This window comes from Ochotona princeps, chromosome 23 (genome assembly GCF_030435755.1).
Source record: "Ochotona princeps isolate mOchPri1 chromosome 23, mOchPri1.hap1, whole genome shotgun sequence".
Lineage (NCBI taxonomy): Eukaryota > Metazoa > Chordata > Mammalia > Lagomorpha > Ochotonidae > Ochotona > Ochotona princeps.
This window is the reverse complement of record NC_080854.1, coordinates 39,196,550-39,218,162: the sequence shown is the minus strand read 5'-3', so window position 1 is coordinate 39,218,162 and position 21,613 is coordinate 39,196,550. Positions and strand designations below refer to the sequence as shown.

At 48.8% G+C, this 21,613-nt stretch overlaps 1 protein-coding gene across 1 annotated transcript; it reads left to right on the top strand.

The window, feature by feature from the left end:
- The first annotated feature begins 1 nt into the window (after window position 1).
- SDHA (succinate dehydrogenase complex flavoprotein subunit A) lies at window positions 2–19,942 on the top strand. The gene is made up of 15 exons (XM_004597909.3): window positions 2–125; window positions 2,011–2,097; window positions 2,868–3,029; window positions 5,742–5,885; window positions 6,145–6,309; window positions 7,265–7,413; window positions 8,144–8,268; window positions 10,867–11,035; window positions 11,933–12,128; window positions 12,636–12,807; window positions 14,746–14,864; window positions 17,363–17,474; window positions 17,558–17,688; window positions 18,428–18,541; window positions 19,505–19,942. The coding sequence occupies exons 1-15, from the start codon at window positions 63–65 to the stop codon at window positions 19,589–19,591; spliced, it is 1,995 nt and encodes a 664-aa protein (XP_004597966.2). The 5' UTR covers window positions 2–62; the 3' UTR covers window positions 19,592–19,942.
- The last annotated feature ends 1,671 nt before the right edge of the window (window positions 19,943–21,613 follow it).

Below are 21,613 nucleotides of genomic sequence, written 5' to 3'. Positions count from 1 at the left end.
GTGAGCGCGCAGGCGCGATCGGAGCGGGGCCTGGTTGGGCAGCTGGGCGGCTTGGGGCCGATATGGCCGGGGTCCGGGTGGTGTCGCGGCTGCTGTCCGCGCGGCGCTTGGCGCTGACCCAGTCGGTGAGTCGGCCCGGGGGCGAAAGAGACGCTGCGGGCGGGACGGAGACCCCGGGCGGACTGGAGCGGAGCCTCGTCCTGGTGAAGGTCGTGCCCCGCGGGCCAAGGTCACCGCTGCCCTGGGACCGTAGGACGTGGCCCGGTGGCCAGAAGGGGCTGTAGGATGTGGCCGTTAGGACGGGGCTGTGGGACGGGGCCGTGCGATGGGGCTGTAGGACCGGCTGTGGCGGCCGGACGGGACTGTGGGACGGGGCTGTAGGACTCGGCCCCGAGGCCGGACAGAGCTGCGCCTCAGCCGGCTCTCCCTGGGGAACCGGGAGGACCAGGGCTGCCTGACCAGCCGGGGCGTTTTGCCTTGATTCCTTGCAGTCGTTAATCCTTCAGTTTGGTTCTTTTTTGTGAGGAAGTGAAGGTCGGCGAAGAAGAAGGAATAAAAGGAGGGAAGAGACATTTACGGTGGGTTTGGGGTAGCTGACTGAGAGTCTTGTTTGAGCGTGGGTGCTGAGGGCACCTCCAGGAGGCTGCGTGCTTCCTTCACCTGGTTTTCACCGACTCGGCTGTTTTCTGCCGTTCTGTGCTATGGCTGCTTTTACGTTCTTCATTTCCTTGTTTTAGCTGTTCTGAGCAGTTTATGGTGAAAGGAAAGTAAAGCCAAGGACTTGTAACTGGCCCCGTGGGACTGTTTTTGTACTTGTCAGGGTTGTGCCTGCAGACTGAGTGTCCGTCATTGTGTGCGTGTGTGTCATTAAAGCAGACTGCCCCTTATTACGTTGAGGATACTGCTAACCCTACCGTTGTCATTTTTTTCCCCATTCTTCTTTGTAATTCAGTCATCTGAACTTAAAAAAAATATATTATATGTAAAGCGGAGTGACAGAGATAGCTTCTGTTCATGTGCTGCAAATGACTCAACAGGCGGGGCTGGCCCAGGAATGCCATCCTCATCTGCCACATAGGTGGCAGGAGGTCCCAGGTGCTCATAGCAGGCTGACAGGCTGTGAGTTAGCCCATTGCCCATTGCTCTGTCCTGCTTATCTGAACTGAATGTTCCTGTAAGTTACGTCTTAGGTTGTTTCCTTGTGCTTTGGTGTATATCCATATCTATATCTCTACCTGTCTATCTACATATATCTGTTAGAAAATGCTTGACAATTTTTCCACCCAAAAATGTTAAATTTCACTCTTCCGTAGACAGTTTTGGAATGCTCTGGGCTCAATGTTGTGGGATAAAGCTGCCACCTGCAATGCCAGCATCCTGTATGGGCGCTGATTTGTGTCCCAGTTGTTCTTCTGATCTGGCTCCCTGCTAATGGTCTGAGGAAAGCAGCCGAGGATGGCCCAGGTCCTTGGGCCCCTGCATCCTTGTGGGAGACCTGGATGGAACTCCTGACTTCGGCCTGGCCCAGCCCTGGCTCTTGGAGCCATCTGGAGATTGAACCAGGCTGTGGAAACGCTTTTGTTTTTCCCTCTCCCTGTAATTATTTCAGATAAATGGATATGTCTGGAGAAAAAAAGACTGCTTCTTTTATTTCAGTTCTGAGTCGGTGCATAGTCAGTTTGGAAACCAGCTCCATCCAGAGCAATAGGGTGGAAGACGAGCTGGGGCTAAAACCTGGCCCCTCCACGGTTACTGCAGCTGATGTGCAAGGAAGGTGGCAGGTTTTTATTTCGAATTTGTTTTATTTACTTGAAGGATAAAGAGATGCCCTGCCCATTGGTTCATTCCCCAAATGCCTTCAACAGCTGGGGCGTGGGCCAGGATGTGCTTCAAGAGATGGTGCAGCTAGGACTCAAACCCAAACCTAAGCACCTAGCTGGGGGATGTGGGCATACCAGGTCAGTGATGGGGAAGGAAAAGTCATATGACATCTGGGCTCTGTTTCAGCAGCGGCCAGCAGCGTTGCAGACAGGAGCCCATGGTTTCCACTTCACTGTCGATGGCCACACGAGGGCGTCTGCCAGAGTCTCGGATTCTGTAAGTCCTGGAGCTAGAGGGAGTTCACTGTCACAGGTTGGAGTGAAATGCACGGTGCATGCTCAGATGGCATGCAGCAAGTGGCGCAAAAACCAACACAGATACTGATATTTTTTGCATGGAGTTCTCATGTACTTATAACTTAGACTGAGTTTAAATTAAGTAAAACAACAAAATCATTAACTATGAATGAGTAATATTTGCTGTGATGGCTGGTGGGTTTCTTGCTTAGCATAGGACCGAGCAGCCTCTTGAGCGAGGGTCCTCATACGTGCGAAGGCGGCGGGAAGTTGGCTTACTAGTTCTGTCCTTGTCAGTCACCGCAGTTATTGAATCCTGAATCCCACTGGGTACCTTCTCAGCCATGTCGAGCCCTCTGAGCACAGCTTAAAACCCAAGGTGTCTTCGGTGCTAAGGGAGCCGAGGCAGTATGCATGTGCTGTGTACACGAGGATCTTGGAGGTCTGCCCTGCATTTGGAGCGAGCCATGTGTGCATGATGTTCATTGGAAAGAAAAGCCACCTTCAAAGTGCTCTTAACATTGCTGCTTCAATTTCCTGCTTTGGTGAGCAGATTAGGCTCCTGGTTGTTAGCTTTCTGGAAAATAAATGTTGTGGAGGAAATGAGCTGAATACCAGTTTCTTGGTCCACCGAGGCTGGTGCCTTCTGAGGGTGGGTCCCTCAGCCTGGAAATTTTTGCCCACTGACCTCAGAACTGCCCTCTGCAGGATGGTTGAAGATGTGACTAACAGGCAGGTTTTCTTTTTCAGATTTCTGCCCAGTATCCGGTTGTGGATCATGAATTTGACGCGTTGGTGGTTGGTGCTGGTGGGGCTGGACTGCGAGCTGCCTTTGGCCTTTCGGAGGCAGGATTTAACACAGCCTGCGTGACGAAGCTGTTTCCCACCAGGTCACACACTGTGGCAGCACAGGTTCGAGCAGCATTGTGTTGATTTCCTAAATGCCCATGAGGCCCCGTGAAGCCAGCGTTCTCTCCTGTCCCCTCACTGCAAGTGCTCACTCAGCACATTCTCATTTTAGGGTCTCAGCCCAGAGCCTTTTTGTATTTTTTTTAAGATTTATTTATTTTTATCACTAAGTCAGATATACAGAGAGGAGGAGAGACAGAGAGGAAGATCTTCCATCCGCTGATTCACTCCCCAAGTGACCACAATGGCCGGTGCTGCACCGATCCGAAGCCGGGAACCAGGAACGTCTTCCAGGTCTCCCACGCAGGTGCAGGGTCCCAAGGCTTTAGGCCGTTCTCAACTGCCTTCCCAGGCCACAAGCAGGGAGCTCAGAGCCTCTTTTTTGAGTAACCTGCAGGGCTGGATTCAGGCTGTCACTCATGTTGGCTCCAGTCATGCTGGGGTCTTTGGTGTTTGTCCATTATTTTGTTTTCCATGTGGCATTTCCTGGGTGAGAAGTTAGAAAGGTGCATTCTTTTTTTTTTTTTTTTAAAGATCTATTTATTTTATTACAAAGTCAGATGTACAGAGTGGAGGAAAGACAGAGAGGAAGATCTTCCATGCGATGATTCACTCCGCAAGTGAGCCGCAACGGCTGGTGCGCGCCGATCCGAAGCCACGAACCAGGAACCTCTTCCAGGTCTCCCACACGGGTGCAGGGTCCCAATGCATTGGGCCGTTCTTGACTGCTTTCCCAGGCCACAAGCAGGGAGCTGGATGGGAAGTGGAGCCGCCGGGATTAGAACCGGCGCCCATATGGGATCCCGGCACGTTCAAGGCGAGGACTTTAGCCGCTAGGCCACGCCGCCGGGCCCGAAAGGTGCATTCTTACTCTACCTGCTTTGCCCAGCACTAGCCAGGCCTCAGTAAATGAAAATGGCGGTGAGCTGAGATGGTGGCAGAAAGAGATGCAGAATAGAAAATGCGCTCAAGTTGGGGGTAACTGGAGTTACGTGAAAACTCATGCTGTGATTTTACAGTCTTGTTCTTTCTTTCATTTTGGGTCATACAACCTTTTATATAGGTAGTTTTCCAATTTCAAAGTCATATCTAACTTCTTTTCTACTCTTTGGAACATGTTTCCTGATAAAGACTGCTTTAAAGCTTTGTTGTGTGCCAAGGAATATTATTTGTATGATAGGAATCAGAGCCTAAAAGGAAATAAACATTTAGTTTTTTTAAAAAGATTTATTTATTGTTTGAAAGGCAGACTTAGAATAGTGGGAGTGATATTTCATCCAATGGTTCACTCCCCAGTGGCTACAGTGGCTGGGTCTGGGCCTAAAGCTTCTTCCAGATCTCCCATGTATCAGCAGGGTCCCAACCACTCGGCCATCTTCTGCTGCTTTCCCAAGCACATTGGCAGTGGGGCAGTAAGCCTCCAACCAGTGACCATATGGGATATCTGCATTGCTGGCTGCAGCTTAACGCACTATACTACAACACCTGCCCAAATAAACTATGAATTTCAAATAATACACCAAGAAATATAGCTTTTTTTTTCAAACTATATATGTATTTTATATTTTTTAACATAGATTTTTCTTGCATTTCATTTTATAACAGCGTTTTTTTAGGTTCTGGTGTTCCCCCATCCCCTCCCCGTGCCCTCCCCCCATGGTGGATTGCTCCACCTTATTGCAGTATTACAGTTCAAATCTAGTCTTGTTTCTTTCAAGGCAAGCATGTGCCATGCATAGAGTCCAGTATCTTATTGGCCAGCACAGTTCAACAGTTTCTTGGGGAGACCAACTCTGGTCTGAAGACATAGCTGGCAGAATATCATTCCATCCAATTAAATGCCATAGCATAACATCAACAACAAGAAATATAGCTTTGAGGCAGTGCAATATTAGTAAAAATCAAAAGGAGAAGGAAAGGGTTGTGTAAATCAAATACTGGCTCTTGAGAAGGGTTAACCAGAAGATTAAGACCAGGCGCTGCTGGCCTAGGGTAGCCTGAGAACTTGTAGAACTCCAAGGAAGGACCATAGCTGGCCTCCATCCATGTGCTGCACCAAGTTCCTGTTCTCACGGATGCACTTTTCCTGTTCCATGCTCCTCCTCAGGACCTGACTTTTTTTGTTTGTTTGTTTTTGGTGTGTGTGTGGGGGGGGGGGTTTGTTTGTTTGTTTGTTTGTTTGGCACATTGTGCTTGGTTTACATCTGGAGGAAGGAGGGAAAGTGAGTTTGTAACGTTTATCTGCTGCAGGGGTCTTGGTTTATCTCACCTGAAGTGTACTTTGCTCAAGAAAGGGTTCAGTAACAACCAGAAAAGAGAGAAAGATGTTTAAGAATCTGCCATTACCTATGAACAGGATCATCTAAAGGGGGGAATTGAAGTTTACGTAGGGGGAAGGATGAGTGTGAAGTGTATCCCTGTCCTGTCTTATTCTGTGAGCCTTTGCAGGAAGGCAGGGTTTGTGGCCCTGCCCATGCTGAGGACCTAGAGGGCTGGGAGTCTTTTGGCTGGTGGGAAACGCTCCCCCTGCCATCTACACTGAGGAGGTCCTGTCATTTTGGACAAGCTCCAAGTACGTGTGGTGCCTGGTCAGCACACCAGTCCTCCAGACAGCAGGGGGGCGGGGCAGCTGATTTTTTCTAGAGGGTTAGACCCAGAGAACAGACAGTGTAGGCTGTTGTGCGCAGCTTTGTCTGAAGTGCTTGGTGTTTGCAGGGAGGAATCAACGCCGCCCTGGGGAACATGGAGGAAGACAATTGGAGGTGGCATTTCTACGACACCGTGAAGGGCTCTGACTGGCTGGGGGACCAGGATGCCATCCACTACATGACAGAGCAAGCCCCTGCCTCTGTGGTTGAGGTAATGTGGGGGGCTGCTGGGCCCTCTTACCATGCATCCTAGTAGAAGATGAAGGAAGGGATGCAAAGGTGCAATGAGCTTAGCTAACAAGTTTCCATCATTAACTGGTCCACCTGACCCATAGGTCCCTCTTTGCTGAGATGTTGCCATTTTCCTGCAACGTTGGAGCTGTGGGTTTCTAGGTTTCTGGTAAAGGTGGTTGAAGTGTATTACCCTGAAGGCTGCCTTCTTTAGGGTGAGGGGTCTTTGTGTTTCACAGCTGGAAAACTATGGCATGCCATTCAGCAGAACTGAAGATGGGAAGATTTATCAGCGTGCGTTTGGCGGACAGAGCCTCAAGTTTGGGAAAGGTGGCCAGGCCCACCGATGCTGCTGTGTGGCTGATCGGACTGGTCATTCGCTCCTGCACACTTTGTATGGAAGGGTGAGGCCACCTGGGGCAAGGGATGTGTGACCTGGCCAGGGGAGGGTTTGGGGACCGTGCTATCACTGCAGCTGCAAACCCATTCAGGGGCTGATTAAACAGCAGCTGAGGGACTCTGTAGGACCTGTCTCGCCATTGCTGTCAGTGCATAGCGGGAGCCTTGGACTGTGAAACACTGCTTTAAGGCAGTAGGTCATGCTGTAGTAGGTCTCCTGTGGAAATTTGAATTGATTTGAACTTAGGACATGTTACCTTCTGAACTAAGAACATAAGTAGTATTTTAAGGCTTTTCATCATGTCTGAGATACTGTACTGATCACTTTAATGCTTCATAGCTTAGAAAAGGCTGAGAGCTCAAACCCTGCTGTTTGAGATCAGTGGGGACTGGCTTGCCAGTGCTGGACAGCAGTAGATCCTCGTGGCCAAGGGTGTTCACAGGACATGGCTGTCTGGGGTTGAGACATGGGAGCTAAACCAGGCTGCTGAGAACTGCTTGCCCTCATTGCAAGGACTGTCAGGTCCAGCTGGTGTGACCTGTGTAGTGCTGACCTGCCTGGGGTGGTGTGTGTGTCCATTGTTCAGCTGCCAGCTTCATAGGCCTGCAGGCTGAGGAGCAGTTTTATTTTGATAAGTTGCCATTTGTGATCAGTGGCTCCCATCTGGCCTGTGACTCAGCAGTCTGTGAACTTCACAGTGGCTTGAAACTCAGTTGTGCAGGCAACCAGGAGAGCCTGGGTTCCTGCTGAGGCTGTGTGGGCAGGACCTGCTGCCATCTGTGCTGTAGCCCTTATGGGCATAGGTCCCAGGACTCAGTTCACACTGCTCTTGATGTTGCTGGCCATGTCATCCAATGTATTGCTGGTGTGACTGAGCGTGCTGGATGGGAGCTGCAGGCTCTGCACAAGCAGCAACACTTTCAGTGTTGGTCTCACATTTACCTAACGTCCCTTTTCAGTCCCTGCGATACGATACCAGCTATTTTGTGGAATATTTTGCCTTGGATCTTCTGATGGAAAATGGGGAGTGCCGTGGCGTGATTGCACTGTGCATAGAAGACGGGTCCATCCACCGCATACGAGCAAAGAACACGGTTATTGCCACTGGGTAGGACTCCAGTTTCCACCGTCACTGTGTTTCTCTATAGGAAAGGCATTCCAGAGGTTATGCTAATAAAAATAGAGGCCCAAGCGATGACAGGTCAGATGTAAGCCTAGCCTTACTGTGTGAGGGTGATAACCTTTCTTTCCATCCTTGGCTCCTCATCTGTGAAGAGTGACAGCTAGCTCCCACCCTGGAGGCTGGCTGGGGAGCACCAGCCACCCTCAGTGGTAGGGAGGCTGCCAACCAGTTGCAGCTAGAGGATCCTAGAGTTGACCCCTCTCACATCAGTAGCCAGAAGCTGGACAGGGAGGTCATGTGACATGTGCCAGAACAACCTCTCTAGCAATTGCCACTGCTGACATCAGTTGCAGGACTCAGAAGTGATGTGTGCCCCATGATGGAAATAGCCACGTTCCACTTTATACATTGTTGGTTACTTTAACCATGTTAAAAATAAAAGGCTTCTCTACATCCAGGGGAACAATGAGCAGGTGCAGAGTGGGAAAGGATATTTGCCAGCATTAGATTAGGGTCTAACCTCTGAGATTGACCAAGAACTCAGACGCACACCCCTGAGGAGGGGAGAAACTGGGATACACTGGGAACCCAGGCAGACAAACAGGCACACACACACACACACACACACACACACACGGAGGTATAAATACCAGATACACTGGGAGCTCGTGGGCTGATGTCTCATGTGTATCCTGGTTCACTGTCTGGTTTCCAGTGGCTATGGGCGCACCTACTTCAGCTGCACATCTGCTCACACCAGCACAGGAGATGGGACAGCTATGGTCACCAGGGCCGGCCTTCCTTGCCAAGACTTGGAATTTGTCCAGTTTCACCCCACAGGTAGGATCCTTTTTTGTGTCTCATCATCCTGTGGTGCCTAGTTAGGACTATTCTGTCACTGAAGTCCTAACACGCATCTGATTGTCGGATTCCTGTGGGTAGCTCTGGTCCATACTGAAATGTCATTTCCTCAAGATTTTCCCTGATTTCTGCAAAACCATTGAGATCTCCATCTTATGTCTTCTAAGGGAGCCCTGGACCCTGGCTTGTACCCAAGAGTAAAGCCTGTGTACACAGTGTCCCTCTCAGCTGGGTGGGGCAGGCACCAGTGTCTCATCCACCCTGTGTTTCAGTATCAGCACCCAGGAGGACACAGTATTTCCTGAGTTGGTGTCCTGAGAGCGAGGTCATGTACTAAGCCAGACTCCAGGCATGGGCAGCTGATGGCAGAAGACCAGGCCCCACCCATGACAGGCTCAGCCCTTGGGGGAGGGGCAGGTGAGCTCACCTTGGGGCTGGATGGGTTTCAGAGGCTTTAGTACAAGGGAGAGCTGAAGCCCAGGTTCAGGGACGTTCCTCAGAAACAACGGCTGTGAGGTGATCTCCTGCCTGCTGGGTTGCTCGTCTGAGCTCTGGATACAGACTGGACTAATGCTGAAGACCAGCCTCCTTTTTTCTAAATTTATCTTCAGACTTTTTTATGAAGACTTACTGGTTGAAAGGCAGAGACAGCTCATTGATCTGGTTGTTCACTCCCTAAATGCCTGCAACGACCGATGCTGGGGCAGGCCAAGGCCAGGAGGATAAAGCCAGGAACTCATTCCATGTCTTCTATGTGGATGGCAGGAACCTAAAACTTGGGTCCTTGTCTGCCGCCTCACAAACCTGTTTTGCAAGAACTGGATCAGAAGCACAGTGGAGCTGGGACTGGCACCAAGCCCTCTGGTGTGGGATATCAGTGTGCCAAGCAGTGCACAGTGCCTAGCCCAAAGGCCCCGTTTTCTCTACTCTTGGTACCTTTTTTTGTGTTTCCTGTCAGGGATGAAAAAGTAAGAAATGTGTTTGTCAGTTTTTTTTCTGTTTTTATCCAACAAAATATTACTGAGCTTCTGAATTCCTTCAGTAGTTTTCAGTGTAAAGAGCTCTGATTCTAAAGCTTTCTATGTATTTATTTACTTGATTTTTTATTTAGGTGAGAAACAGAGAAGGGCATCAGCCACAAATGTACCCCCAGATGCTGGAGTGGCTCAGTCGAGGTCTCCCACGTGGGTGGGAGCCCAGGTGCTTGAACCTGCTGTGGGTAGGGATAGGGTTCATCTGAGTATTCAGGGTTAACAAGCCACCCAGAAATGCATGACAGTGGGAGAAACAAAAGGCAGATGAAAGGCAAAAATTTACATTAGTTATAAAGCTTGTGATTAGTCCTTATAATCCTTCTGGTACTAATAATAAACAATTTAACTTGCAAGTTACTTAATTTTTTTGGATAACTCCCCATCTCTAAAATGCAGGAGCTCTGTGTTCCTCGTTTTTCATTTGCTGGAAGGATGCAGGCTGCACTGTGAGACCTTCCTGCATATCCTTGGTGCTACACCCGATGGCACAGTAAGACATAACTCAGTACACATAAGGAAGCTAGAACTGTCTGTGGTAAGAATAAGAAGCATTAAGTATACCGACAGCCGTTGTCTGTCTTTGTTGCTATTCAGGGACTTCAGATATTCTCCAACTTGCTTATTTCCAATGAAAGTAGTCACCACGATTTTATGGCGCAAAAAAATATGAAGAAATTAAAATTTGGGGCTGTGTGATGGCTCAGTTGGCTAATCCTCCATCATGCAAACACCAGGTTCCCATATGGGCACTTGTTTGTTTCCTGGCTGCTCCACCTCCCATTCAGCTCCCTGCCTGTGGGAGGGAGAGAGCAGCAGAGTATGATCCAAATCCTTGGACTGCTGCATCCTCATGAGAGGCCCAGAAGAAGCTCCTGGCTCCTGGCTTTAGATAGGCTTAGCTATAGCCATTATGACCTTTTGGGCATGAACCATGGATGGAAGATCTTTCTCTCATCTCCTCTCTGTAAATCTGGCTTTCCAATAAAAATAAATCTTTAAGGGCCCGGCAGGACAGCCTGGTGGTTAAAGTCCTTGTCTTGCATGCGCCGGGATCCCACCTGGGCATCAGTTCTAATCCTGGCAGCTCCACTTCCCATCCAGCTGCCTGCTTTTGGCCTGGGAAAACAGTCAAGGACAGCCCAAACCCTTGGGAGCCTACGCATGCGTGTGAGACCCGGAAGAGCTCCAGGCTCCTAGCTTTGGATTGGCAGAGTTCTGGCCGTTGCGGCTGCTTGGGGAGTAAATCAGCTGACAAAAGATCTTCCTCTCTGTCTCTCCTCCTCTCTGTATATCTGACTGTCCAATAATAAATCCTTAATTAAAACAAAAACAAAAAAAACACACTGGTTTAACCAGCTACCCCACGTGATTGGCCCCATGAGCTTTTTTGATATCCAAGTTTTATACTGTTCCTTACTATTCCTCTGTCTTATTCTGAGCATCATTGTTTTTACATACCATTTTCCTGTCTTCCAAAAAAATCTTAAAACAAAATGTAGATGTCGCAGCCCTGAAAATTTTTTTTGTTTGTTTTGTTTTGCAGGCATATATGGTGCTGGTTGTCTCATTACAGAAGGGTGCCGTGGAGAGGGAGGCATTCTCATTAACAGTCAGGGCGAAAGGTTCATGGAGAGATACGCCCCTGTCGCAAAGGACCTGGCATCCAGAGATGTAGTGTCTCGGTCAATGACCCTGGAGATCCGAGAGGGAAGGTCTGTGTGGTTCACCTCCAGAATGTCTGTGTGCAGGCGGGCATACTCCACATGGGCCCACAGCTGTATCTGCCACATACCACCCTGCACACACACCCATATGCACTGTGCCTATGTGGATACCCACATACACCCTGTGAACACCTGCACACATCTGCATTCACTACATAACTGTATAAGCACTGTGCCTGCATGGATACTCACAGCCTGCACACACACTATATAACTGTATATGCACTGTAGATACAGACAGCCACATTCACCCTGTGCGCACCATGCATACACATGCACCCGTAGACACACTGCACACATGTCCCCATATGCACATTTCTGCACAATCATGCATTCAGGGCAACCATACACACGTTAGTGTGTCATGTTTTTCTCATGAGCCGCATTGGGAGAGTAACCAGCATAATGCATAGCTTTCACGTCTGAATGTGTGTGTGGTTGACACTCAGTATGGAATAGAGCACCCAACCAGAGGTCATTGTGTAAGTCCTGCGTGCTGTGTTGTGTGTTTAATACCCATAAGTGTTTCAACACCTTTGAGTCTGGATTGTCTATTCTATAAAGTAAGGTAGAGGTTTCCAGTACCTGTTCCTCAACATAGTGACACTTGTTTTTTGAAGTTTTATATTTCAGAAATGAGGGATGGAGTGGGGTGTGAGGTTTGTTTGTCTTTTGATTATATGGCACAAAGGACATTCTGATACATGTGCCAGGGAAATGTAGCAGATGATGACCTCAGGACTGGTATGTGATGAGTGAGAGCAGTTTTCATTTCCATTCTTAGCCCTTGCTCAGCTCGTGGGATCAGGCTAGCTCACAGTGGATGCTGAGGGAAGATGATGGTCGCTCTTTGCCTCACGTCGTGCTCTGTGCTTCATCCCACAGAGGCTGTGGACCTGAGAAGGATCACGTCTACCTGCAGTTGCACCACCTGCCCCCTGAGCAGCTGGCCACGCGCCTGCCAGGCATCTCTGAGACAGCCATGATCTTTGCGGGTGTGGATGTCACCAAGGAACCCATTCCTGTGCTCCCAACTGTGCACTACAACATGGGGGGCATTCCTACCAACTACAAGGGGCAGGTGATGATGGAGGGGCTGCCTTCAGCTCCTCAGAAGCACACTGCTGCATCTGACAGACTGCTTAGTGCAGGCTGGGCGAAGTGTGGTTCTGTTCCAGTGCTTGTGTTCACAGCTTGTTGTCAACTTCTCAGTCCTTCTCCCTCAGTCACAGATATATACTTGGAGGTCTTTACCTTTTATGAGTACCTCCAAGAGCTCCTGTTGTTTTCAACATGAACTTGTCAGTCAGGTGATCTGCAATCCAGAACTGTTGGGTGTGTGGTTCATGTGGAGTTTTTGGGTCCCTGTCCATCTCCCTGTCAGGCGGGATGGTTGGGAATTGTCTGTCCTCTGAGAAGTGGCAGATGGGAGGTGCCCTTGCCTTCTACCTCGCTAACACTGGCACTCCTGCTGGCCAGCAGGAGTGGCCAGGGGCATAGGGGAAACCAGGCAGAGCTGCCTTTGAGAGAGGATAGGTTCTCCGCCTAAAGCAGATACCTGCCTTGAAGGTGTGTTGTCTTCACTCAGGTCCTTCAGCACGTGAATGGCCAGGATGAGATCGTGCCCGGCTTGTACGCCTGTGGGGAGGCAGCCTGTGCCTCGGTGCATGGTGCCAACCGCCTGGGGGCAAACTCTCTGCTGGACCTGGTGGTGTTTGGCCGGGCATGTGCCCTGAGCATTGCAGAGTCCTGCAGGCCTGGTACGTATGTCCCTCTGTAACCAGGTGGTATGAGGAGGCTGGAGGGCAGTCTTCATTTGCTGCTGGAGGTTTGCCTACCGATGGCACAGATGTGGTTTGGGTTTTCCCCAGAGGCTAACAGCGCTGGGCTTACTGCCTGTTTATTTTCTTAAAATTACTTATTCATTCATTTATTTGCAAATTATTTATTTTTTTTACAGTCACATAAAATTCATTGTAAGAAGTTGTTATTCTAAAGGGAAATGTTGCATGTCTTACTTGCCAGTGTGGTTCTTAGGGAAGCATGATTTAGGATGTTAAACTATAATCCTGCTTAAGGAGGAAGGCAAAGCAAACTGAAGGGTTGTCCATGTGTTGTCCTCCCTGGCAGTGCAGATTTGTTGGTGGTGTCTTCTTTGGGCAGTTTCCATGCTCCCCAACCCACTAAGACTGGGGAAGAGGACCATGTTGGTTGTTTTGCCTCATTGCTCAGAGCAGCAGAGTAAGGATGAGGAGGTCGGGTGAACATCTCTAGGCAAGGATGGTGGGAGGCCCGAGTCCTCACCACACATTGCTCTAGTATTAACTGCTTCTTTATGCACATACCACCCTCACAGATAGCTGTAATGAGACAGGAGTGGGTCAGTGCCCTCCTTCCTATTTGCAGGTAGGAGGATGCAGGTGGCAGGTTCAGCTTTCCCCTGGTCTGGCCACAGCTCAGGTGCCAGCAAAAGTTCTGACTGCAGAGTGTAAACCCTTGTTCTGTAGGATTGTGGGACACTTCGACAGCTTCTTAAACTCAGAAGCAGAGCAACATCTTGTGCAGTGTTGCAAGGAGTTTTGTTTGACCAGATCTCTGTGTGATCTCTGCCTGACAGAATTTGAAAAGTCAAATCCGTTGCATTGTCACTGAAGATAGGAAGAGCCATTCTGTCCTCTAGACAGTACTGTCAAAGCTAAAAAATTTAGTCTGCATTCTGTATCCTTGTGAAGGTTATGTGGGCTTGTGCCAATATGGAAACTTGTGGGACTGAGCAACAAAAGAGAGATATTCACTGAGTGATCCTCTTTAAAGCATTAAAAACAAAAGGAAAAGCCACAGTCACCACAGGAAGCACGCAGTAGGCCCAGCATTGCCAGCACCCTGGTCCTGAGCTAGCAACAGCACAGGCTTTCCAAGTATATCCTCAGGTGGGACACTTTCCCTCAGGGCATGATTTCCAGAGAGGTAGGGCTTCGAATCTTACAAATTAGTGAGACGCAGCGTCAGCAGGTGATGCTTGCCACACCAGCAGCCTGACCTGGCAATGCAGGTGTCCGAGCACGGGGGTCTGTTGGCACAGCTGTTGAGGCCCGCTCTGTGGGAAATATTAAAGAAGCAGGGTAAATGCCCATTTGATAAGTTGGACTGTGTTAAGGTTTATTTAGTTTTATTGGAAAAATCAAATGAGACAAAAAGATCTTCCATCCACTGGTTCACTCCCCAAGTGGCCACAATGACCAAAGCTGAGCCAATCTGAAGCCAAGAGCCAGGAGCTTCTTCTGGGTCTCCACATGGGTGCAGGGGTCTCAAGGCTTTGGGCTGTTCTCGACTGCTTTCCCAGGCCACAAGCAGGGAGCTGGATGGGAAGTGGAGCAGCCAGGACACAAACTGGGGCCCATATGGGATCCTGGCACATTCAAGGTGAGGATTTTAGCCACTAGGCTACTGCTCCTGGCCATCAGCCATGATTTTACAAGATGTTTTTTGTTTTGTTCAATCACAAGTTACTTAGGACACCTGCTAAGTACCAGAAATGTTGTCATTATGGTCTCTATATTTAAAGTTAACCCCAAGTCAGTGGGCAGCTCCATTTGCATTTTCTAAACTCCCAAATGGCTCTGATACACATTTGCATCTAGTTTTTCCTATGTGTTTTCAAAAGTTAAATTCTAGCTTCTTGTTGATTTTTGTTATAGGAGATAAAGTCCCTCCGATTAAACCAAATGCAGGAGAAGAATCTGTTATGAATCTTGACAAGCTGAGATTTGCTGAAGGCAATATTAGAACATCAGAGCTGCGCCTCAGCATGCAGAAGGTGAGAATGTTGCCTGCCAGGTTGCTCTGCCTCCGCCCGGTGCTTGGGTACATGGACATGGCCTGTCAGCGCTGTCCATTGTCTAGTGGGAGTGGGAGAAATGTTCCTGGTTTTGGCTGTCCAGTGTGGTAGCAAGCAAGTACTATTTAAGGTGTCGCTTAATTTTCTTTCTTCCAGTTGTGTTAAGGTAGCTGCATGTGGTCTAGTGGCTCCATATTGTAACCAGATCAGATACCAGATCAGTAACAATGCTGGTGAAGCGAGACAGTGTAAATGTCAGGGATTCCTGCTCCTGTCAACTTGAGGTTGTTTGCAGGAATGTCTGCCAGTGGTGTCAGGAGAAAATGCTTAACAGAGAAATGATTTTATTAAACTACACTGCGGCCATCATCCATGCTTGCCTAAGAACATAGAGGCTTTTACAGGGAGACAAAGACCAGGATATGCAAGCTTTTGTTAATCACCAGCTTGGGTGGAATTAAGAGTTTAGGGTTGATTTTCCTATGTTAATTAAACTTGAACAAAGCCAAAAGGGAAGAATTTAGCCAAACAGAAAAAGGGAGGGGGAGAAGATAGCCTTGGGTTTTTTTTTTGGCGGGTGGGGGCGGGGGGGGGGGCTTCTTCAGTAATTTACAATGGAGGGAGACTTGAAGGAGAGGTAGCATTGTGACAGATTGCTCTAAGCCACAGACACTCTCAGCTCCTTCAGAGTGGGCTTTTCCTTCAGAATGAGCTCACACACTCGGGCCCCAAAAGGAAGAAAAAGTGGAGCTCTGCTCTGTCTCTGCCTCCGCATGATGCAGGACTGTGGTTGAGGCCAGTGAGGAGATCAGGACCTGAGTGGGTAGGTAGCAGGGCATCCCTGAGGTGTTTGCAATGAAAACCCTATAAGTGTTGCCCGGTATCTACCATGTGACTCTGTGGCAAAAGTGATCTTTGCTTTTTTTTTTTTTTTTTTTTTTTTAAGATTTTCTTATTTTTATTGGAAAGGCAGGTTTATACAGAGAAGGATATATAAAGATCTTCCATCTGCTAGTTCACTCTCCAAGTAACTGCAGTGGTCAGAGCTGAGCCAATCCGAAGCAGAAAGCCAGGAGCTTTTTCTGGGTCTCGCACATGGGTACAGGGTCCCAAGGCTTTAAGCTATCCTCCACTGCTTTCCAGACCACAAGCAGGGAGCTAGAAGGGAAGTGGAGCAGCTGGAACATGAACTGGTGCCCATATGGGATCCCAGCGCATGCAAGGTGAGGATTTAACCACAGGGTCATAATGTTGGGCCTAAAAGAGATTGTTCTGCCAACTGCAACTATTCCTGTGAGAATCATGAGGCACACGTTGAAAGAGTATAGTAGCCATTTACAGGAGTGGTGGTTAAAAATCGCAAGAGAATAAAATTCAGTAACAGTGCATGAATGTGGGTGAATGCTTACATAAAAGACTCAGAAAAATCAGTAACATAACCTGCTCAAAGTCGGCAGTTGTGGTACAGTCTAAAACACCCTCATCTGAAAGAGGGAAAGGATGCGGAAATCTGACTGCAGGAGAAAATGAATTAGTGTGTAATACTTGTTGGGCTGTCCTGAAAATCCACTGATGATGTGCACTCCTGTTGGGTCTACGGAAAATTAGCTGAAATGTCCTTTAACTGATACAACACTATTGGGTAGACATTGACCCTGGTGTTCCAGGGCAGAGTGCCTGGTTGGTACTCCCAGCTTCCGGATCCTGCCAGAGTTTCCAGCTCAGCTCTGACCTGGTCCCAGACACTGGTCATTTGGAGAGAAGATAAAGAAAAGAGAGGACTAGGCCTACTGACATGGTGAGGGGTTGGGTAGGGTAGAGGCACTTTGCAGAGGAGCTACCACAAGGAAAGATCATTGTGTTAGAGGTGTCTGTCCATCTGATAGGAAACACAGTTGGGCCCCTGTTTTACAGCTAGCCTAGAGTAGGTCCAATTAGTTGGATGGCATGTTCCTTACAAGCATAAGCAATAAACTGTAAAGGCGCTAAGTGTGTGTGAGGCACTTTAACAAAGTAACTGGAAATCCCTAGCCCACTGGAAGACCGGAAGATGGCTGGGTAGTAAGGGTTCCCACCCCCCTTTCTCCTCCTCTGCCTTCCCCATGTTGCCTCCCCATGGCACACTCAATGCCAGGCCACTCAAGTCATGCCTCCAACCTGTATGGGACTGCCATCGTCGAGGGTGGGGAGGGCACACCATCCAGATGCACCTGAAGTGTGGTCCGCCGTTCTTGCTGCTTAGAAATGCTAAGTTCCGCTTTAAATGAACTGCACATGATGGTAACCAATGTTTTTAAAAGCTTTCATCATGCTCCACTTTAACATTGAGAGGAATAAACTCAGGGCCTGGACTTCCTAGTCCTTCTGTTGATTTACATAGAACTAGGTGCAGAGAACGGGTAAGCCTGGAGATGCAGTGGTTCTTGGAATGGCCTTTTCTCTGGGTTAGAAGTTTCCAGCCACATCTTGTGTTGCAGGCAATGCAGACTCATGCCGCCGTGTTCCGGGTGGGGAGTGTGCTGCAGGAAGGCTGTGAGAAGATTAGCCAGCTCTATGGAGACCTGCAGCACCTCAAGACATTTGACAGGGGTGAGTGTTGGTTCCAGATGTAGCTGTTGGCAGGATAGCCAGTGCTTTCTGCTAGGCCTGACTTGGGTTGTATGTGCCCACAGGAATGGTCTGGAACACGGACTTAGTGGAGACCCTGGAACTACAGAATCTGATGCTGTGCGCCTTGCAGACCATCTACGGAGCTGAAGCTCGGAAGGAGTCCCGGGGTGCCCACGCCAGGGAGGATTACAAGGTATGATCACCCCCTACCCCTCCATTTGCTCTGTATTTGCCAAAAGTGAATCAAGAAAATGTCTTTTTCTGTAGCTTTCATCCCTTTGGTCTCAGGACTTTTAGTACCAGTGTGGCAACCTTTGCACTGGAGATAGGTGGACTCTGCCCTCCAGGGTATGGATTTACTCATGAACAATGGCTGAGCAGGAGAAATCAGCTGAGTTCACTGGGGAGTTGCACCATCTAACCCCCCAGCAGCTAGGCTGAATTGGGTTTCTTTGTACCTAGTGGAAGGAGATGTTGTATACAGCAGGGCTGAGGCCTCTTTGGGTTGGCCTTTTTTTTTTTTTTTTTTTTTTTAAAGATTTATTTTATTTTTATTACAAAGTCAGATATACTGAGAGGAGGAGAGATAGAGAGGAAGTGGAGCTGCCGGGATTAGAACCAGCGGCCATATGGGATCAAGGCGAGGACCTTAGCCACTAGGCCACGCTGCCGAGCCCTTGGGTTGGCCTTTTTTAAGTTACAAAGATAAGAAAGGCTGAGGTGAGATCCCAGAGTATGGAGTGAACAAACTAAGGATGTCCTATTTCAGTGTCTACCTGCTAGGTTCCTCTGAATTCAAAGCAGCCTCCCTTGGTGGAGATGGCCCTGATCTGTGGTCACTCCCACAGTAGGTCAGCCTCATAGAATTGCTCATATGTTGTGTTTGCCATGTTCCTGATCGTGTCTGTGTTGTGTGGTATTTCTGACCCCAGGTGCGGATTGATGAGTATGATTATTCCAAGCCCATCCAGGGGCAGCAAAAGAAGCCGTTCACAGAGCACTGGAGGAAGCATACACTTTCTTACGTTGATGTCAAGACTGGGAAGGTAGGAAGGGCATGTGCTGCTGCAGATAGGCCATACTGTACAGTCTGGGTGTGGGTGAGAAGCCGGACAGAGCAGCCCAAGCTGAAGTGTGCTGTGTGCTGTTGGCAGCCATTGCCCATGCGGAAGCTTCAGGGGAGTTTGAGGAAAGGACAGCCCATGTAGCAGCGGCCAGACTCAGACCTGGGGGGAGCATGGATGCTACACGTGGGAAGAGGGGAGGAGGTGGTGCTTCTGGCATCCAGCAGGAACACTGATCTGGAAGCAGATGTGGAAGCAGCCACCGAGAGCCCAGGGACAGTACAGCCCTTGGCCTCCCCTGGGCTCAAGGTTGCAGAGGGGAGGGACATGGAGGGGCCAGTGGGTGTCACAGCAGAGGTGTCCAGGCTCCTCCTGCTTAGGCACTGTCCAGCAGTGTGGCATTTCTGCTGGTCGGTCATTGAAGCTCGGAAATGGTGTGTTTCTGCCATTAAGCTTTCACAGTTTGTAGAAGATCAGCTGGTCTTCTTTATGTGCTATACACAACCGGGTATGGGATGCCCAGTAGGTCTTTAATTCAGTCATGATTGACTTTATCTCCAAGGCACACTTTTCTGACAGTATATAAAAACCAGACTTGTTTCTTAGCACAAACCTCTTTTTCTTTGAAGTAGAGAACCTAGCAGTAGGACAGTATTTGTAGGGTTTGTTTAGATGACTACCTCCTCTTTGTGAGGTGAGCATTTCTGTGAAGCATTGAGAATCTGGTACGTATTCTTGTAATTGCTCTAATCCACTGTCCTCACTTACCATACCTAACATAGTTAGTCTTCCATGCATCTAGGTCCTCATCCAGCTACCATAAAAGGTCCTAGTGGATACCTTTGTCTTTCCCATGCTTATAACTCAAATTTCAGAGTTACACTTTCTCAAGACAACATGAGGTGCCTACACATTACATCTTCTTTCTCCCACTTTTATTTTAAGGTCACTCTGGAGTACAGACCTGTCATCGACAAAACCTTGAACGAAGCTGACTGTGCCACCGTCCCCCCTGCAATCCGGTCCTACTGAGGAGACCTGGGGGTTATACAATCCACTTTAGTCATTATGTAGAGTACCCCAGCCTGTCCGTATCGTACCATCTGTAGTCCATCAGAATGACACTGGTTCAGCCAGTGACCAGAGCCTGCCAGACACCAGTACCAGGGAATGCTGTGTTTGCTCTATCCCCTGCTTCCTGCCTGTGGAATGACCAGCTGCACATATCCATGTGAAACCTCGCACTGCCTGCCTCAGGCACTTTTGCTGCCCTGAAATACCAAATGCAATTATCTTTGTATTCTGCTTATTCAAATTCCAGAAGTTTTATTAAGTACAAATGACTTTTGGCACCTGGGCAAATGAAGAAAATATGAAAGGAAACTAATTGTGTAAATGGATTTTTTATGTTCAGCCTGTTCTCAAAGATTGGGCTCACTTTTATTCTTTTTTTTAAAAAAAAATTATTTACTTGAAAGAGTTAGAGAGAGGGACTCTTCCATTTCCTGGTTCATTCCTCATGACCACAGCAGCCATGACTGGGCCCATCTGAAGCCAGGGGCTGTGGTCCTCTTACACTGCACAGGCATCACAGGGAGATCCTGCCCCCAGATTGCCAACTCAGCAGGTCCTGGTTGGGCCCAAGAACTTGCAGTTCATAAACTATACCTGGGAGACTTCCCATGAAGGGACAATGCCTACAACAGCCACAGCGGGGCTAGCCCAGCTCCAGGAGTCAGGAGCTCCAGATAGGTGCCAAGGGCCCAAGTACTTGCACCGTCGTTGGGTTGAACATTATCAGGAACCAGGATCTAAAGAGCAATGGGGACTTGAGCCTAGGCCCTCCTATATGAAAGGCAGGCATCCCCAGACAGCATGTTAAGTGCTGACCCAAATATTCCTTCACGTGGTGGAGTTCGTGAGACTGTTGGGGTGGAAAGGTTGATGTGGGAGAAGCAATTAAACTTAACCCAAATACCCCTGAAGCATGGGCACCAGAAGCACTGGTTTGATTTCAAAGATGCAATCTAGAAGGCAATTTGTCAATATCTGTCTACTTCTGAACTCAAAACAAACCTTTCAACTGAAATTCCCTAGACCAAGAAATTCCCTAGAATGGGTCATCTGAAAATGCAAGTTTCTGTGCTGCTTCCCTCTTTAATGGGCCATGGACCAGAATATTCCACCCTGGCTTGTAAACATGAGGTTTCAAGTTTCAAAGATCATGCTAGAATTGAGTCAGTACAGAAGTAGAACACTGCCTAGAGATGGGATAATTTCTAGTGTGGGCTAAAGGTGAGACATGGAGTGATTCACTGAGACGTGCACAGTCCAGTGGCCACAGCCACACTGACTTAACATGACACAAGATCTACAGAGAGGACAGAGGGAAAGATCTATCCACTGGTCCACTCCCCAAATGGCCGTAGTGGCCGGAGCTGAGCCAGTCTGAAGCCAGGAGCTGCGCTGGGCCATCCTCCACTGCTTTCCCAGGCCACAAGCAAGAAACTGGATGGGAAGTGGAGCAACCAGGACACAAACCCCAGTGCCCATTGGGATCCTGGGGCTTGCAAGGTTCGGATGTAGCTATTGAGTGCCGTATCGGGCCCTACCAATGCCCTTTTACAAGGTGCAGTAAACATCTGAAGGGTGGTCCCTCGGGCTCCATACCAAGCCTGGGATATACTGGCACACCTTTATTTCCATTGAATACTGGCTAGAGAAAGGAAAGGGAGTGGTGGGTGCAGCTCTGCCCCGGGAATCTCCATGGGGTTGACAAAGACTGTCAGCTTGCCTATGTCACAGCAAACCCATCAGGAGACCCAAGACAACAACGGGAAATAGACCACGGAGGCTCCAGCGGATAAGTTGTGTGTGTGCACGCGTGTACATACTTGCTCACTTGAGTACCTGCCTCGGCTAGTACTGAGCAGCAGGTATTTGCTGAGGGCTGGCATGTGGACAGTAGCACACCCTGGAAAGCTGTAAGGATGCTGGGTATTTATTTAGGGAAGACAGGTCCAATATTTGTGATTAACATCGATAAGAGGAGAG

Coding starts and splice junctions, on each gene's coding strand:
- SDHA (XM_004597909.3), top strand. CDS start 63: ATGGCCGGGGTCCGGGTGGTGTCGCGGCTGCTGTCCGCGCGGCGCTTG. Junction 6,310..7,264: donor TGCACACTTTGTATGGAAGG/GTGAGGCCACCT, acceptor GTCCCTTTTCAG/TCCCTGCGATACGATACCAG. Junction 8,269..10,866: donor TGTCCAGTTTCACCCCACAG/GTAGGATCCTTT, acceptor TTTGTTTTGCAG/GCATATATGGTGCTGGTTGT.